Here is a 19,973-nt window from a genome sequence, read left to right as displayed (position 1 = left end):
CCTCCTGGTGGCTGCACCACCCTCCCCCTCCTCCCCCCCCCCCCCCGCCCCCTCCCTGCTGGGAGCACTAAGCCAAGGAGCATTCCTGCTTGGCCTCCTTCCCTTCTGCCTCTCAGGGAGCAGGACAAAAGTGCCCTCCGGAAGCAGACGTGCCCAGGGTCCTTCCGAGGACAGAGACACTCTGCCCGCAGATGGAGCTGATCTGGGAGCTGCTCTGTGACACCTTGGACAAACTGAAAGGAGGCGCTGGCTTATCCAGCATCTTCCGAGGACGAGCAAGCCCAGGCTTGAGTAGGAGTCTGCACAGTTGTTCAGCCCATTGTGGAGGGGCCAGTGCATGCGAGGGGGTGAAAGGTCTTAAGTTGAGAAATTGTCTACTTGATGCCTAAACTTTTATTGAGCAGCTACTATGCAAGAGCTCCTACTGCTGTTCAGTAGCCAGGAACGTCCTAAGCTTCACTGTTGTCTACTGAAAAGTAGGGAAAGGGGTCACAACAGTGTTTGAGACCTGGCCGGTGTGCATCAGTGGTTGAGCATCAAGCGAAGAACGAGGAGGTCACGGTTTGATTCCTAGTCAGGGCACATGCCTGGGTTGCGGGCTTGATCCCCAGTGGGGGACAGGCAGGAGGCAGCCGATCAGTTATTATCTCTCATCATTGACGTTTCTCTCTCTCTCTCCTTCTCCCTTCCTCTCTGATATCAATAAAAGTATATTTAAAAACAAACAGTGTTTGAGGATGGCTTTAGGGAAGAAGGAAGACAAACACAATGAAGGCTTTCAGACATTCTGAGGGGACACTGTAGGCCACAAATCCAAGTGATGACGATGACAACTTTTGGCTGAAGGCTTCTCCAGCCCAGGGTGGTTCTTTATGGAGTGGAGGTTGCTAGTCACAAGGTCAGGAGAAAGAATGTGGATGGATCAGCAAAAAGGAGGCTTGAAGTCCGGAAAGGAATTTGGAGATTGTTGGGGCCAGCCTCCTCAGGAAGCAAAAACTTAAAGAGGTTAAGAGCCTGGCTGGAGGTTACCCAGCGCCTCAGGGGCAGAGCAGGACTCGAATCCAGGCTTCCCAGGTCCAGGCTTGTCTGTCTTCCTGCTGGAGCACACGGATACCTGTGACATCCCTAGACGGATAGAGCTGTGCCTGCGATGGCAGAGCCCTCAGCCTATTCACCCAGGGTCAACTCTCCTTTGCCTCTGAGTGTACTTTTTAATTTTTTTTTAAGCAGCAGCTTCTGTAAATATTTATTGTGTCTCAAATGTTTATGGCTCTGCAGGAGGGCTAAAACCTAAGATTCTGTGGTGGATTAAGAAAAGACAGATTTGGCCCGGCCGGCCGGCGTGGCTCGGTGGTTGAGCATCGACCTATGAATCAGGAGGTCACGGTTCAGTTCCCGGTCAGGGCACATGCCTGGGTTGCAGGCTCGATCCCCAGTGTGGGGCGTGCAGGAGGCAGCCGATCAATGATTATCTCTCATCATTGATGTTTCTCTATCTCTCTCCCTCTTCCCTCCTCTCTGAAGTCAATAAAAATATATATTTAAGAAAAAGAAAAGATAGATTTAATCACATGGAGTTTGTGCACTGGCATGTAAAGAGTGGGGTAAATGTTGGTTCACAGTTTTAAGTATGTGAAACACAGAATTATTATTGTATTGTTATTTATTACTTACTAGAGGCCCGGTGCACGAATTCGTGCACTGGTGGGGTCTAGCTGGCTTGTCCTATCGGGGCCATTGGGGGTGGGGTTGGCTGGAGCAAGGGGTCACAGGCGGTTTTCTGGCCGGCCCCAGACCCAATCAGGGTCCAGGGGCCAGCTCAGGGGCGGGGCCAGCCAGGGTGAGGGGCAGCAGGCGTTCTGGTCGCTCTGCTGTTTGGTCAATTTGCATATTACCCTTTTATTATATAAGATTGTGTTATTTCCCATATAAACAACTGTAAACATACTTTTGCCCTGCCCTGTGCAGAAGAACAGTAAGGATGGAGGTAAGAGACAAACACCTGGGCACTGAAAGCTGTTTGACTGAAGAGAAATAAACTGGAGAGAAGATCACATCAGTGCCAAATTATTATAAACAAAATTAAAAAGTGAAGTTCGATCAGTGGTGCTGATGTTTCTTTTTTGCCCCAGTCTCCAGTGTGGCTCTGTGGGGCAGCAGGACACACGTGCCTGCATCAACCTCCCCACCCACTGCTCCTGCCTAGTCCGTGAAATGAGGCTTTCTAGAACTTACTGATTCACCATGTCACTTCCTCTAACACAGCCTCCAATGCCTCACTCCTGAAGCCAAGCTCCTGTCTGGAGTTCATGGCCCTCAGCCCTGTGACCCTCCTGCAGCACCCTAGTAACTCTCCCTGATCCCCTGCATGCTGAGCATCCTCACGGCCCCATATCCCACTTCCCTTGTGCTTGTCACCCCCAAACCCCACAGTCCTTACCTCTATCTCTCCTGCCTAATTCTTTCTTATTTTCCTTTCATAATTGTACTGTTAGGTACGCCATCTCCTTCTTTTACTCTCCAGGCCTTTCACCAAGTGTTTTAGGCTAAATATTACTCAACCTTGCCTGGTCGGCGTGGCTCCAAGGTTAAGCGTTGACCTATGAACCAAGGGGTTACAGTTCGATTCCCAGTCAGGGCTCATGCCCAGGTTGCGAGCTCGATCTCCAATGTGGAGTGTGCAGGAGGCAGCCGATAAATGATTCTTTTTAATTGTTGATGTTTCTATCTCTCTGTCCCTTTCCCTTCCTCTCTGAAATCAATAAAAATTGTTTTAAAAAATTACACAACTTTTCAGTTAGTACTTTGGTCTGCTTCCTCCAGGAAGTCCCTCCTGCTGCTCCCCTCCCCCTTCACATCAGCTCTGAACCCTGTCACATCCCCTCCCTGTAATTTCCTGTGTATTTGTCTGTATGCTCCTAAGAATAAAGTTCATTTCTTGCTCATATTGTATTCTTAGCATCTAACCCAATACTTGGCACGCTACGGATTTGTTCCATGAATACCCATTGCCGTAAGTCACCCACTAGCTCTCATGGGATGGATGCTGCTGGTCCTCAGCCATCTGCACAGAGCCCCACACACTTCATGTTGCACTTAGGAGAAGAAAAGAGTCTGAAATCGAATGGACATGGGTCAGATTCCTAGCTTCGTGATTTCATTAGCCGTGTGGCCTTTGGAAATTTGCTTGCCCTCTTACAGCCTCAGTTTGTTCTTCTATGAAATGGAGATAAAAATGCGAATCTTGCACTATTGTGATGAGGATGAAACGCGACCATCTCTGGACAATGCTGAGCTAGTTGACATAGAGCGGGTGTGGGATGTGCATTACTTTCTTTCAGTAATTACCTGCGGGAAGAATGCGGGAGGACCTGTCAGATATTGTCCTTAAACCTATGGCAGAGAGCCCGGATGGTGTTGCTCAGTGGTTGAGCGTTGACCTATGAACCAGGAGGTCATGGTTTGATTCCAGGTCAGGGCACATGCCCAGGTTGTGGGCTTGATCCTTGGTGTGGGGTGTGCAGGAGGCAGCTGAAAGATCAATGATTCTTTCTCATCATTAATGTTTCTATCTGTCTCTCCCTTCCACTCTGAAATCAATATGTCACCCATTAGCTCTCCATATATGTATATCTATATATATAAAAGCCTAATATGCAAATTGTCCTCTCAAGCTGGAGTTTGACCCACCAGGAGCTCGACTGCTTCCTATGAAGTGCACTGACCACCAGGGGGTGGTGTGGAACAAAGGAAGGCCCCAGCCACTAGGGACCCTAACTGTGCACAAATTTTGTGCTCTGGGCCTCTAGTATATATATATGTGTGTGTGTGTGTGTGTGTGTGTGTGTCTGTGTGTACACTGAGCCATGCCAGCTGGGCAAGGTTGAGTAATATTTAGCCTAAAATATTTAAAAACTGTGGCAGAGACTGGGGTGTAGCTTGCATCTCCTGGAGTCACGTTCAGTTGCAGCCAGGAGGGGCAGGTGCCCACAAAGACGCTGGGACTTGTTTCAGGTGGAGCCTTTCTAAAGCAGTGAGGCGGGGCTGTGCTGCCCAGATTTCTGACCCGCTAACAACCTGCTTCTTTCCCCTCAACTGCGACAGTTTCATAATGAATTGGCACTGGCTCCGTGGCTCTCCTGAGTAAAAATGTCATTTTCAGACGCTTTGAAATAGGCATTAGGTCAGTGTGCGAAATGTCTACTGTACTGGCAGGTGTCTGGGTGACAAGGGTTATGGTGCTCCAGGGGCATCTGTAAGCAAAGATGCTTGCGATTCATGGCAGGCTCGGTGCATTGTCTCCTCAAAAACCTATTCTCAAAAAACAGGGTTCTCTGGATCCACTGAGGACATTGAAAAACAAACTGCATCTTAAAAACAGAGCTCCACTGATAAAATAATAACAAATAATACATGAGTTATCCCTGACAATGTGGGAGCCTGGTGTGGGGGCAGGACAGACTCTACGAACAAAGCCAACCACATAAACTCGGGCTGGCGCTGCACGTGGCTGTTAGCAAAGCCTGCAGTTGACTCACCACGCAGCCACATGGTCGTTGCCCAGATCTGTACTTCACTGCTTTGTCCTAACCCACCACCTCTTCCTGCCTTCCATCTCTCCCCTGCACACTACACCTTCCCTGCAGAGGCCTTTCCTTAGCAGGGAAAGCCTGAAGTTTTAACCCTGAATTCAAGTTCCTCTCAGGTGCCCACTACCCTAGCTGGGCCTGAGACAAACTAACCACCTACCATCTATCTACCTGGATCCTACTTGTATGGCCTACGGCCATCTCCCAAAGATCTGGTTAATGCTAACGATACACACACTGTGCCCAAAGGAGATAGGACAGGCAACTTAGAGTTTTATTTTATGCCACAAAATAAAAATGTCCTCCTTCAAGACCCTTTTCCTAGAACCCTGATACTTGGCACTGAGTTTTGAGAAAGACTCCAGAGACATATAAGAAGACGGGAATAGGTAGATATCAAAAGCACACAGCTAGTCTAGAAAATGTGTTTCAAATTGATCTGTTGCAAAGTATTGTGGGATTCCAACTACTCATAGTTTCTTGGGGATTTTAAATAAAACCTGAATGTTGTTCCTTTAGGGACTTATAATATTAAAAGACCATGTCAGCAAAAATAGTTTTAAGACAGAATTAAGGAAATGTGTCCAATAGGGTGTCCTTATTGATGATTTCCCTAAATCTCTTGGCCTCAAACACAAGGAGCCAGCAGAATTGTCATTGCTTCATTTCTTGTGTGTTTGTTTTAATCCTCACCTGAGGATATTTTTCCATTGATCTTTTAGAGAGTGGAAGAGAGAGGGAAAGACAGAGAGAAACATCGATGTGAGAGAAACACATTGATTGGTTGTCTTCTGCAGTCACCCTGACCAGGGCCCTGGCCAGGGAGGAGCCTGCAACCAAGGTATGTGCCCTCGACTGGAATCGAACCTGGGACCCTTTGGTCTGCAGCCCGATGCTCTATTCACTGAGCCAAACTGGCTAGGGCTCATTGCTTCATTTCTATTCTGTGGTTCCCTCTAGAAACAGAAGGCCAAGGACTTCAGCCTCTGATATACAATAACTCAAGGCAACTTCGTTCAGTCCCAAGGATGTTAGTAGATTCTCAGCACCCTTAGGTCAGTTGGCAGATGATGAGCCCTAAAGTACATTTCATCCAGCTCTAGTTTGAATGATTTTATGAATATTATGAAAAATATGGTCAGAATTAATGGGCGCAAGACCTCCTTCTGTATTTTGGGTTTGACTGTCATTTTTCTCTGTGCCAATATATTCTGTTCTGTTAGTTTCAATGAGCTTAAGTGAATGGACAATTGCAAAATGGAGAAGAGAGTGTAGATCGTGGATGACTGAATCTAACACAATAGGGCTGAGTTCTTGTGTGCAGCTAAAGGGAAGACAGACCATAAGAGGTTCTCCAGTTTGAGGGTCTAACTGAGGGTTAGCAAGCTACCCTTTGGGGGTGAGAATACCACCAAAGGGGTTGCATCCTCAGGTCCTTAACAACAACAACAACAAAACACACACACACACACACACAAAGAAAATAAGTACATAGTCTAAGTCAGAAACACTGCTTATTTCCTGTGACTTTTTTTTTTTTGATTGTGGTGTGTGTGTGTGGGGGGGGGAGTATGATCAATAACTGGTTCTATTCTGTTATCATCTATGACTGGTTCCTACTTACATGCGCCTGGATGCTATAAAATAATTTTCCATTGAGGCTAAACTATAGAGATTTTCCTCTTAATATATGTCCTTCCCCCCTCCCCCTTGGTTACAGAGGCAGGGAGCTTTCAACTCTTATGAAGATTCTCAAATGGCCTGTGGCTTCCAGTCCAATCACCACCCGCAAAGAACTTGCTATTCCTTCTGGGAGGAGATGGCCACTCAGGAAGTTCCGACGGGTCTCGAACACTGCGGCTCAGGTAGGAACCTAAACAACAGCTGAGAGTGAGCACAGCGTTGAAGGACAATGGACATTGGATGAGGGCTGCTCTGAAATAGCAGCTGTTGTATCTTACGTGGGTGCGGATGCTATTGTTCTCCGATGGAAAGCCCCAGGTGTTCTCAACAATCTGAGTTACTTTGTTCTCCAAAGACAGGAAAACTACCCTCTAGGAATAGACCCGAGTAAGGAGAGGTGGGTGTAGGTCTTCATTTTGTGACTAGTTCTGTCTCCTGTGCATTTCCTGCAACCTTCTCCTTTGAGCCTGGCTGTGGAGAAAGGGCCTAAAAGTGTTGCGGTCACAGAGTGTGAACTGGAAACACAGCCTCTTACAGAGCATAGTGTCTTTCATTTGCCCTCTCTTTCCACGACTTCCCACCTCTCTGCTCATGCCCATCAGTGTCTGGCTTCTTCCTCCACCTGCTTTCTCTCTCCCCATCTTCTTCACAGAAGCTCCTCTCCTCCTAGCACTCCAGGCTCACATTGCTGCCCCCTGGTGAACAGGAGGCGCACTTGGGTGGAGAAAAGCTCAAAGTCCTCACCCCAATTCTATTTTGCAGGACTATCTGTGTTTCTCACAAATCCCATTAGCCTCTGTTTACCTGCTACCTTTTTTGGGGTTCATTTTAAATACAAAATGTAAAACTTGAATTTGGGGGATCTGAAATAATTGGTGCAGAAATGAAGTTCGATTTTTCATGAAAGCAGGTTATGATCATATATCCAGATACCCAAAAGCCAGTTAAAACCTGCGTTTTATTCCTGGGATACATTCTTAGCCTAAGAAATGTCATTACTCTCTCACTTCTTGAAATTCTGAGAAATTTCATAGGGCGAAAGCTGCTGGAAATGAACTAAAATGCAATTTTTTTTTGTTCTGTGTCTCTTTACCCCACAACACTGTATGGCAAACTACGTGTATAGCAGTGGAAATATAAAAGAACTGTTTGTTTTGTGCCCACACTTTAGCTTTTGTCAGAACTACACACAGGCACAGAGCAAGATGCTGTAGGCCTCGGTGGGGGTTGGAAGGAAGGCATGGAAGTTTCTTTGCAGTTGCCTGGGTCTTCTCCAGGGCAGAATGGAACCAATGACCCTGTCCCATGTTCTCTTGACTCAGTGGGCATTGATCTTTGAGGCCTTGCTTGGCATCACCCTGGGTTGGAGGCATGTTGCTGTCACTCTCTGCTTGGTATCTCAGTCCTCCAGCATAAATACGAATCCCGCAGCTGCCTACCCATTTGGAGAGGAGACAGGAGGGCTTTGTGCCTGTTCACAGGTGACACTTAAGGACTTCACTTTTTTATTATTATTATTAGTTAAGGTATTACAAATGTGTCTTCATCCCCCCCATTAACCCCCAACCTCCCCCCCCCCCGCGCCCCGCACACTCATGCTCCCATCCCCCTAAGGACTTCACATTTTGAGAGATTAAAAAAGTGATCCTTTGAAATTCTAAACAAAATAGAGCTTATTTGTATGAAATGCAGATCAATATGGTTGTTTCTATCTATAATAATAAAAGTGTAATATGCTAATTAGACCACACGTCCTTCCAGACGACCTTCTGGACAAAGCCAGGGCTGCGAGGGAAGCCTGGGTCCTGGGTGCCAGATGGAAGCCCAGGTCCCGAGTGCCAGAGGGAAGACAGTGCTGGCAGCCGGGGGAAGGAAGGCCTACTCTTGCACGAATTTCATGCATGAGGCCTCTAGTATTAGTATAAATCGTGAATCTTATTAAATACCAGTAGGTTTAAGTCTTCTGTCTACTGATTCGATAGAGATTAAAGTTATCTTGTCTTCAGACTCTCAGTTCAGGATGGAGCTCCTGCTTGCTACAGGCTACATCTTATCAATAGCTGAGATCACCCCGACACTCGCCCGTAGCCTCCAGATCAGAATGCGTCATCTTCATAGCAAAAGGACATGGTCTTTCTCTTTCTTAGCTGAGAAGAACATACGTTCCCAAGTGAAGATCACTTCTCATGTCTCCTTGTCAAGGTTCTCAGAGGTACAAGAGTTTTCATTTCAAGGAGACAGGGTCTGTGGAGAACATCCTAGCATGGAGCTGCTTTAAAAAGTAAGGACTTAGAGCAGTATCATCTAGCCTCCCATATTATACACAAGGATTGGCTTCATTCTGCCCTGGAGAAGCGCCAGGCAACTGGAAAGTACTTCCCATGCCTTCCTTCCAACCCCCATCAAGGCTTACAGGATCTTGCTCTGTGCCTGTGTGTGGAGTCCTGGTGAAAGATAAAAGTGTGGACAACAAGACAAACATCTATGCTCCATCACTACTATTTTTAAAAAATATTTGTATTGCTTTCTTTTTTTTTTTTAAATATATTTTATTGATTTTTTTACAGAGAGGAAGGGAGAGAGATAGAGAGTCAGAAACATCGATGAGAGAGAAACATCGATCAGCTGCCTCCTGCACACCTCCCACCGGGGATATGCCCGCAACCCAGGCACACGCCCTTGACCGGAATCGAACCTGGGACCCTTCAGTCCGCAGGCCGACGCTCTATCCACTGAGCCAAACCGGTTTCGGCTATATTGCTTTCTAATAGGAAGGGAGAGGGAGAGAGAGATAGAAACTTCAATGATGAGAGAGAATCATCGATTGGCTGCCTCCTGCATGCACCACACTTAGGGTTGAGCCTGAAACCTGGGCATGTGCCCTGACCAGGAATGGAACCGTGACCTCCTGGTTCTGCTTCATATGTCGATGCTCAACCACTGAGCCATGCCAGGGCCTATATCTCTACTATTATACCAGTAGTTTACCAAACAGTGTTGTGGAGTAAAGAGATATTTAACTTCTTCCCTGTCTACTCTATGGTTGCAAGAAGAAGGAAGCTGGGGTCACTCTGACTAGTGGCTTATGTGTAGGATGGGGAGATGGGGGCCCATCTGACCCGTCTTCAAATGATGTACAGTCGCCATCAACTGTAGCTCAGAAAGACTGGGAGTCTCCGTGGGGGACGTGTGCCTCAGTGGCAAATGTAGAATCTGTAGCTCCCTCTGTCTTAGGCTTCCTCTGAGGGAAATATCTGGCAAAAAACCCCCCCCACACAACACAAAAAACCCTGAGCTTTTCCAGCCCCTCCTTCGCCTCTGCGCTGTCCAGATGAAGGAGCGGCAGTGATTACGCCTGGGCTGTGGTCCAGCCCTCCTCGGCGATGGGTCCTTTGGAAGGAGACCGTGGGCTTATAGCGAAGGGAGAGGAAGACAGGGACTGAACAGTGATTTCTCCAGCTGCAGCACATTTCCTTGGAGTTGTGTTGAGTAAGAAGAAAGAGGGGGAAAAAATACTCTACATAGTTTCCCCCTTCTTTTATGCTATTTATAACTCCAGTTTTCTTCTCGTCCCCCGTCTCACAGCCCCTCTCCACCCCCACCCCGTCTCACATTTTGTGCTCTCGGAAGGGATGAATGAACTTTTTTCTCCCGAGTACGGCACATCTGTCAGTGGCTGGAATACCCAGCAGGAGGGGCCATGGCGGAAGGATTAGGCCCCTTCCTCTGACTGTGGCTCCTGTTCTCAAAGGGACAGAGGCTGGAGAAGGGCGAGAGCAAGGGCGACAATAAAGCTGAGAAAGAGCATGACGGGGGGAGGGCCATTCCAGGTGAGTGGGAGAGAAGACTCAGTGACCGAGATGAGTCAAGAACCTGTTAGACACAAGAGACAGCGAAAGGGGTGCTGAGGAAGAAAGAAAAGATGTACGAAAATGGACAGAAAGCAAAGGTGGGTGTGAGTAGAGAGGTGGGGAAGACTGAGAAGAGAACACGAAAGATGAATGGGAAGGGGGGAGGAAGGGTGGCCCAGAAAAAGACAAGGCAAGAAGGGGAGGGGAAGATGACATGAAAGAGAAGAATAGATGAATCTGAGGACATTAGCTCTGAGCTAAAAAGGGAAGCCACACTTGCATGCAGTTGCCTGTGCAGCTGTACGTTGCTTCGTGACAATCTTGTAGTCATCATTTTCTTTCATTTCTACCTCCTCTTCCCGTCCGCCTCTCCCCTCCCTCTCCCCCATCAGCCTGGAGCCATTAGCGAGAGCCAATGGGGACGGAGTGCTGGTGTTCTGCATGAATGAATGGGCCCTTTCTGCCTTAGCTTCTCGTCATCCCTCTGTCGGGGAGCCTTGTGACTCAATGGAGCCCCTTATACAAGATGTGGTTAAAATGCCTGTTACTCTGTGTAGTCTGACCGGAGTGGCGCCCACTGACCCTGTCTCCTCTCTGTTCCCTTCCTCTATTCTGGCCCCCCAACTCAGCCCTTTCTCTCAGTCATCATAGCAAGATTCACTTTTTTAAAAGTCAGTCTCTTACTCCTTGCTTCTTAGAACTCACTAGCACTTCACAGCCATTCATTATTATGACTAGTCCCCATCCACAGCCCTGTTGAAAGGGCTGTGTAGATGGAAGCCATTTTTAGACACAGGCAGTGAGCTCAGAATGGTCCCCAGATCCAGCTGGAGTCATTCAATGCCTATTTTCCACTGGGAACTGGGGACTGACATCAGGGACCCCACTGAGCATCAGGCCAGGACCACAGTCCATACTATGAATGGAGAGCTGCCCATATTGATTTTCACCTGACAGTTATGAGGCTCGCCAAGGACAGTGGGGTGTAGCAGAAAATATGCTTATTAGTGATAGTCTATCAAAGCATTTTTTTTGTTTCAGGGATGGATTGGTTTTGAATCAGCCAAAGTGGTGCATGTGATGTTGTGAGCAAAGTTCTCTTTTACAAAATAGCTGCTTTGATTGGAAGCAGTCTGCAGCTGCAGACCAGGGGGAACCCAATTTGCCCTCAGGGAGTGAGTCCGCGGTTTCATCAGCACGATCCTTGATTTGGGAAAGAGGACAATATATATTTTTTCTTCTTGTATAGTGCAACTTGGTATGTTTTTGGTCAATGAATGAAGTAAGAACCTTATCTACCCACATTCACATCCCACCCTCCATTTCATTCTTCATGAGAAAGGAAGTGTATATTGTATAATGGTAAAGAATTCAGACTCTGGAAACAGATTTAACTTGCTTTTTTCCCCAAATTTATTTTAAATTACAGTTGACATGCACTATTATATTAGTTTCAGGTGTACAACATAGTGATTACACATTTGTATACCTTATGAAGCGACCACCCCAATAAGTCTAGTATCCATTTGACACCACACATAGTTATTGTAATACTAGAGGCCCAGTGCACAAAATTCGTGCACTTGGGGAGGGATCCCTCAGCCCAGCCTGCACCCTCTCACAGTCCAGGAGCCCCGCAATTGATTGCCCCAAAGAGGTAGGCCCTGCCCACCTGGCCGGGGCTTTGCGATGGATTCCCCTGGCAGAGGGAGGCCCCACCCACCCGCCACAGTTCACCGATCGGTGGCCTGGGCCTCCCTCTTTGGGGTGATCGTGGAGCGCCCCCTCTGATTGATTACCCCACTGGCTAGTGGCCTGGGCCTCCCTCTGCAGGGTGATCATGGGGCGTTGGCCGGGCCCCCGACCAATCGCATCACACCCGCCTTGGCTGACCTGGTGCCAGTGGGTGTCATAGCGTGGTCGTCTGGACAGGTGTTCTGCTGTCCGGCCATTTGATTGATTTGCATATTACGCTTTTATTATTATAGGTTAATGACTATACTCCCTATGCTGCACTTTACCTCCTATGACTTTTTATAACTGCCAATCTGTGCTTCTTGCTCATCAGCTCCCCCTAACTGCGTGACCTTAGGCCACTCAACCTCTGTAGTTCAATTTCCTCCTCTAAACCAGGGGTTCTCAGTGTGTCAGAATCACCCGGAAGGCTTGTTAAAGCACAGGTTGTGGGCTCCCATCCCGAGGGTTCCTGACTCAGGGCATCTAGGGTACAGCTCAGCAATCTGCATTTCCCACCCATCCCAGGGGCAGCTGCTGCTAATTCAGAGACCAGGCTTTGAGATCCACTAAGTTAATAGATGTCAGACTTAAAGCAGGGCCGTCACTTCGCAAGCAGATATGCATGTTTGCTAGTATAACATTGTCCTCAAGTGCCTGAGGGCACCAGAAGTGTCTGGGTATTGAGTCAGAAAGGGAACCAAGAGTGGCTGGTTGAACATTGTCCGTGACAGATACTGGAAACTGAGCAGATCTATGGAGACAAAAGAAGACAGTCCTTGTCTCTGAGCAACGTGTATTGAAGTGTGCATGTGGAGGTCCATTTCCACGATAGGAGAAATGGTTCCTGTCTGAAATATTACACTTATTTGGGACCAAAGCTGGCAATCTGAGTGTGTGACTCTGGATCTCACTATTTAAGCTTCCTAAAATACATTGGCTAGTAACATGGCAGAACTTAAGAATGCCTTTCCCAAATAACTCTTGGAGGTTCAAGTGGGGGATGTATTGAGAGGCCGAGTTCACGGTCTGCCCCGGAGCGGAGCGTTCGCAGACTCGCAGACAGCAGGCGGCTGGGAGAGATCAAACCTGGGCCAATGTTTGGAAAGGCTATCGGGGCCCAGGTGGGAAGTTTCAGCAGGAAAAACAGATGCCTCCAATTTGGCTTTTAAGTGTTGGGAACTTGGAGGGGATGCCAGAGAGGCTTGTTAAATGGGGATCCACCTTGCTGTGAAATGTTTATTCTCGTAGCAGGTTTATTCTTTCAAAACACAGTATTTTAAACTCTATCTGCGGCGCATATCTGCTCTTTCCTCATTCGGGCGTGTTTTCCTTTCCTGGAGGACCCGTGGCAGGTTCTTTGTTCTTCAGGACAGTCAGATCCCATTGGTGTGCGCGTTGCTGGGATGTTGCCAGGGGGAGTATTTCTCTCCGGGAAAATCTTGATCTACTAGGAATCTGGCTTGATGGTTGTGGTGTTTGGGAAGCAGAAAGCTGTAACCCTGTCACCAGTTCACAGAAGGCGACGATTAAGGCTGAGCTGCCCTCCCATGCCACTTCCAGGGGATGGCACTGATGGAGGTTCCTGCAAGACCCTCTGTCCACCAGCATCCCATCCCTGACAGAACCAAGGGTTTAAGGAGGAAGGGCTGGAGGAGATGGAGCAGATCGGCCAGCTTCAAGCAGTGCATTTGGAAGAGAATCTATCTGCAAAACCCCATCCTACATACCCGCCCTATGGCTTTGTTCTTCTGCTAAGGAGGTTTCTACAAAGGCTAGTTCTCTGGCTAGGGGCTGGGTTTGCCCCTTTTTGTCAATGTTACATTGCCCCATCCTTTCTCTTTCCACCCTGGCTCCCTGGTAGCTTGCCACCCTGTGCTGTTTGATTACAATACCTTTTTAAAATATATATATATATATATTTAAAAATAATATAATAAAAAATAATATATATATTTTAATTGATTTCAGAGAGGAAGGGAGAGAGAGACAGAAACCTCAATGATGAGAGAGAATCATTGATCTGCAACCTCCTGCACGCCCCCCACTGGGGATCAAGCCCACAACCTGGGCATGTGCCCTTGACCGGAACTGAACCCTGGACCCTCAGTCCGCAGGCGGATGTTCTATCCACTGAGCCAAACCAGCCAGGGTAGATTTACAAGAACTTTTGATACATGTTTCTGAGTTTAAGCTGAAAGGTATTGAGTCCAAGCAAAGGGTTAAGTGTGGTGCGTGGAGAGAGCAAGAACTCATCTGGGATCTTGTTCCCTCACCGTTAACACAATACTTACACTTATTTCAAAGAGTTGCTATGCCCATTCAATAGGGTGTACACTTCAGTGGCCATGGCTGACAGCAGGCGATTAATAAATGCTACCTCACTTCTTCCTTTCGGCATGATGCGAGGGTGACTTTCAGTAAGACAAAGAAACTAGAAGTCCCACCCTATCTCAGGAGTCTTGCCCACTCTCCTGCCCAGGGCTAATTTTCTCACACCTGCCAACCTAACTCCTCCTGGTGCCTCCTGTTGCCAGGCAAAGGGGGAGGCGGCCTGTGAGGACCAGAAGGAGAAGCCCAGCCCTTAGGGACCGGCGACCTGGGGCAGCACAGAGTGCGGGGCAGCCCAGGGCAGCAAGGACAGCAAGGCCTGCACCGCAGGTCCCTGGGAAGGAACGCGACCTAGAGGAAGCCGCTGAGCCCTGGCTGGTTGAGGAGTTATAATGCCAATGCCAGCCTTCTCCTAGCTGTCCCCTGATTCCGCTGCGTCTCCAAAACCCTCGGAAGTAACAGCATTGCACTGGAAATCCCAGGGGGCTGGGAGAAAAAAACACACACATTCTCTTAACTTTTTCAAACCACAAATATTTGGGCCGCGTTGGGAAAAGGTCCCTGGGGCACCGAGTTCCTATTTGACTCCAGCAGTTTGACCCCTCTTCTGCAAGCCTGGAGCGGGGGCTGGGGGCCTGGCGTCAGCCCCCGCCTGGCTCGCGCTGTGAATGGAAATCTGGGGGTGGGGAGTGAGGCGGGCGCTGGCCGCGGGCCGGGAGGGGAGGGGAGGGCCGGGCGGGCGGGGTGCGGGGTGGGGGTGGATGCGCGGAGACAGCCTGTTTTTCTCCCCGTCTGGCCGCGCACAGCCTCGCGCGCTCTCTCTCTCCAGATGTTCGCTGTGTTTATAGCTGCTGAAGCCGGAGGAGACCCAACGGCCTCGTTACTCAGTTTGCTGGGTGCGCGGCGGCCAAGGGTCCGAGCCGAGCCGGGCGCAGCTGGAGGGGCTGGCGGGGGCGGGGCTGGGGGAGGCGCGGGCCCCTCCCGCCTCCGTGTCCCTAACCCCCACCCCGCCCGCCCCCCTCCCCGCGCGCCTCCCCGAATCCGCGAGCGCACGAGAAGAAAAACACCAGCAGATTTTTTATTTCAGAGAGTAAACACTCGGGCCGCGGGGGTCTGGAGGTTATGGGAAAAGAGGAAACCATCAGGTTAATCGGGCCGGCGCACACTTCCCCTGCTGAAAGAAAGCAGAAATCGCCGCGCGCGGGGCGGGCGGTTAACCCCCGCGCTGCCGGCGCCCCGGGACCGGGATTAAAACCCGGAATCCAGGCAGCAGAGGCGAGGGGGCCAGGCGGCCGGAGGGCCTGGCCTGAAGGCCGCCCCTTAAGTCTGTGTTGGCACGTCTGTCTGTTCCCAGCGAGGAAGAGAAGGTTGGAACACAGATTCTGGACTCCGATTTTTTTAAAAAAATATTGTTATTGATTTCAGAGAGGAAGCGAGAGGGAGGGAGAGATAGAAACTTCAATGATGAGAGAGAATCATTGATGGGCTGCCTCCTGCACGCCCCACACTGGGGATCCAGCCCACAACCCTGGCAAGTGCCCTTGACTGGAATCGAACTGTGACCTCCTGGCGCATAAGTTGATGCTCAACCACTGAGCTACACCGGTCATGCTCAGATTCGTTTTTCCAGATGTGTGGGGGAGGGGGCCACACTCACCCAGAGCACAGGTGTGGGTTGCTGCTGTGGAGATAAGCAGAGGTCAGAGGGACTCGCTCGGTCCAAGGTTTTAGGCCTGCGCCTCCCACTCCTCCCACCATGGCCAAGCTCTGAGGCCTCTGAGCCTCAGTTTCCGTAACAGTGGCCACCTCACAGAATTGTGGGGCCGAAGGAAAGGCCCTCACTGCAGATGGAAATGCGCCAAAACATGGCCCCCACTTCATGATTTCATACTTACTTTAAATTGACCAAGTCCTCCCTCCCTCCCTCCTCCTTCCCTCCTTCCCTCATCCCCCTCCCTCCCTCCCTCCCTCCCTCCCTCCCTCCCTCCCTCCCTCCCTCCCTTCCCTTCCTTTTTCTTTCTGTATTAAGTGCTTCAGCTTCCATCTCCAGGCATTTGCTCCCTGGCTGCCTATCTGGAGAGCATAAATATTTCATGGGCTAGAGGTCATAGGTCAAACATGAGACCTAATTGCACTCGGAGAGAAATGACCTTTTCACTGATGTATGAGGGCAACCTTTGGCTCCTGCGAGGCTGCCAGTTGAGTGGGCCACCAGCTTTCAGTCCAGACCCTGCCCCCACACCATGGTCTGGACAAGTGACCACCCCTCCCTCACCATCACTATTTTTAAAAACAGGATTATGCCTCCCCTGCTCCATTCCTGAACATCCCAGTTAGATTCACTCAGGACCTTCAAAGAAACATTTGACTCTTGGACTTTCTTGCTATTTAAGAACACGGACCTTTGGCCTGGCCCCGGTGGCTCAGTGGTTGAATGTCAACCTATGAACCAGAAGGTCATGGTTGGATTCCTGGTCAGGGCACATGCTCGATCCCCGATCTTGCAGGAGGCAGCCGATCAAGGATTCTCTCTCATCATTGATGTTTCTATCTCTTTCTTCCTCTCCCTTCTTCTCTGAAATCCATAAAGATTATATATATATATATATATATATATATATATATATATATATATATATATATATATATATATAAACACAGACCTTTGGACCCTCTGTTCACTCTTTTAGGCGGCATTACAAAATGAAAACACCAAAGCTACCAATTCCTGAAGTTATCTTACCAGTCTTTCCCACACCTCCGCAGGCTTGCAGGAGTAAAGTAACAGTGATTTACTATCCACGGAACCAAGGTTCTAGTTGCTTTGCGGTTGCCACTTGAACCCTTACCTGCCTCACACCTTTTGAAATGTCGATCCTGACAGCTTTGCTAAGTCTTAGGCCTGCAGATCCTCATAGCGCCGTGGGGCCTGACCCAGGCGAGGTCCAGGAGTGTGTGATGCCTCTGAAATTGTGTGCAAGGACTTCTCTAAAGGTCTGAAGCTCCCCCCTGATTCTAAAGGTGGTCTGAGACCCCCAAGAGGCTAAGAGCTACTGCCCCAAGGGAAGGGTACCTCTGTATGCCTGTGGCACTAGGCATTTTGCACTTGAGGACACCAAGCATATCTGTTGAACCGGACTGGACTGAATTCACTCGTAGAAGCTTTCATCCTATCAATCCCTTCTCACCCCTTCGGTCCTCCCCGTGAGAGTGTGTTTAAATCTGGAAGCTGTTTCCATCCCATTGTCTTAGAGACACTGGGCCTGAAGCCTTGCCTGAGGTCTAGCCACATCTCTTCTTTCTCTTTGTCCGCATCTGCTTTTACTTTATCTTCCTTAGGAGGATCTCTCCAAACACCCACGAAGGTCATGGACTGTGACCTCTCCGCTGTGAGGCGGGGGAGGGGAGGGGAGGGGACAGGGCAGAGCACCCCGCTCCACTTCAGGGCACACTTGCCAGGGAGGGAAAGATGTGCCTCAGCATCTCCAACTCATGCCGGGGGTGGGGGGTGGGGGGGGGTGGGATGAGTGGTAAAAACAGTGCCTCCCATGGGGGCAGAAATGCAGAGGTAATGCCCCCTCCAGCCATGGCTACGGAAATAGCCCCTTACTTAACCCTCTGGTGCTGCACTCTCCCACCCAATGCCTCTGACTCTGGCTGACTTTTGGAGTCTAGGCCCTCATTGCTGACCTTTGGTTTTTCTTGGAACCATTGTTTGTTCTATTTGCTGCCACAAATGAACGTAGACGAGAGGAGACCATTTCCAGAAGTCTCAGATCTAGTGAGAGCGGTCGCCCCACCCTGTGAACTGGCCCAGGACCTCTTAGCATGTCCTTGTTTGGTCAATGCCGATGGACATTCTTACCAGGGTTACGGGCTTGCATCATGTTGAATGCTCGTAGGTTAACTGTTGGGTTTTATAATGAGACAGGCGGAGAGGACTGTGGGCTATTCCTGGAGAGTTGAGTAAAGATTGGAGATTTAAAAAAGTTGTGTTTGTTTCAACCATGTCTGAAATACCCCTGCATTTCATCTGTGCTTTGTGCTTTGAAAAATTCGAGTTTAAAGTCCCCCGATCAACAGAATAAACCTATTAGGATGCAAAGTTCATTGCCTTTTGTGCTGTGAGGTGTGTGTGTGTGTGTGTGTGGTGTGTCTGTGTTTAACATGGTTTCCATTCCTCTGAATTTCCAGTTAGCTTAGCTGGACTTATCTCTCTCTCTAGCTCGCCTCTCTACTGACCAAGAAAGAAAAAGACTACAAGTAAAACTAGTTCCCATTTTCCTTCAGTTTTAAATACTATTATTGTAGAAAACTCAGGCGAAGTCCTGTCCTCTCCTTGAGGTAGAGGAGTTGTTCTTCACTGAATACTTCCCATAGGCTGAGGATCACACCTGTGGTCTCTTTCACTCTCACAATATTCTTAGGAGGGTGACATCATTCCCATTTTACAGATGAGATGAATGAGGCTCAGAGAGGTGAAGTTACTTCTCCAAAGAAGTCTAACTATAATTCTAGGAGGTGGGAGAGGTTTAATTAAACTCCAAGGCCCGTGTTCCTAACCATTAAACAAACATTACCTGCTGCTCCAAACCTCTTTTAAAGTCTTCATTGCTGCCTCATCCCTGGTGGGTAATGTCTACCCTCTAGGGCAGGGGTGGGGAACCTTTCTCCTGCCAACGGCCATTTGGGTATTTATAACATCGTTCGCAGGCCATACAAAATGATCAACTTAAAAATTAGCCGAAACCGGTTTGGCTCAGTGGATGGAGCGTCGGCCTGCGGACTGAGGGGTCCCAGGTTCGATTCCGGTCAAGGGCATGTACCTGGGTTGCGGGCATATCCCCGGTGGCGGATGTGCAGGAGGCAGCTGATCGATGTTTCTCTCTCATCGATGTTTCTGACTATCTCTCCCCCTTCCTCACTGTAAAAAATCAATAAAATATATTAAAAAAAATTAGCCTGCTCTATTTGGTCAAACAGCTCATTAACTCACCCCTAATGCCTTGGCAGGGCCAGACCCAATGATTTCTCAGGCTTTATATGGCCCGCGGGCCGGACGTTCCCCACCCCTGCTCGAGGGTAAGAGGATATAAGCTTTTCTAGCCATCCCATAAAGCAGAGAGCCATGGGAACCTTACACAGACGGAATAGGGAAAAGGAGCCACTGTGGCCTGATTTCTCCTGGACCTGCTCTCTGGTTTCTTTCGGTCCAATGCTGGTGATGGAAGTGCACGAAGGGGCACTGATCTGCGAGGCTGCATCCGAGAACGGTGTGGTCTCTGCTGGGCATTCACTCCGGCTCTGTCACCTCTTACTTTCCTGCCAACCTGCTATGTGGGACACCCAGGGTCGCTGAGCAAGAGGAGCCCCCTTTTGAACGTTTCTGAAAGCTTGTCCCCTTGACGCTGCCCACAGTGTACACAGCACGTGCTGAGGTTGACACAGGCTCCTCAGCCCTCCGAATGGGGCGACTAATTGAGGGGAAGCTGCTCTCGGCACACGGGCTGGGCTGTTCTCTGTGGGTTTTACTATCAAAAGGCTTTGAAAAGTGCAGCGCAGCCATTGTTGACTATTCCACAATGAATTAAATACCATTTCTCTCCTCCTCACAGCTGTTCCATGTGAGTGAGCGTGGAGTGCTTTTTTTTTTTCCTGGCAGAAGACGCCTGATGTCTAAACCCAGGCACGGGGTAATGAGATTATTTGTGTGTGAATTCTTTAGGAAAAAGCATTGCTCTCTTTTAAACTCAATGTGATGTGGAGCTGCTGCTCTGCAGACGGG

At 49.1% G+C, this 19,973-nt stretch overlaps 1 protein-coding gene across 2 annotated transcripts in view; it reads left to right on the top strand.

Moving 5' to 3' along the window:
• ETS1 (ETS proto-oncogene 1, transcription factor) overlaps positions 1-19,973 on the top strand; it is a 116,831-nt gene that overhangs the window by 9,231 nt on the left and 87,627 nt on the right. For both annotated transcript variants that reach the window (XM_059676622.1, XM_059676624.1), the window contains exon 2: positions 6,310-6,454. In XM_059676622.1, coding sequence (XP_059532605.1) covers positions 6,310-6,454 — 145 coding nt within the window. The remainder of the gene's footprint in view (positions 1-6,309; positions 6,455-19,973) is intronic.

The sequence above is a fragment of the Myotis daubentonii genome, chromosome 19 (assembly GCF_963259705.1).
Source record: "Myotis daubentonii chromosome 19, mMyoDau2.1, whole genome shotgun sequence".
NCBI classification, from domain to species: domain Eukaryota; kingdom Metazoa; phylum Chordata; class Mammalia; order Chiroptera; family Vespertilionidae; genus Myotis; species Myotis daubentonii.
This window is presented reverse-complemented; position numbering and strand designations above follow the sequence as displayed.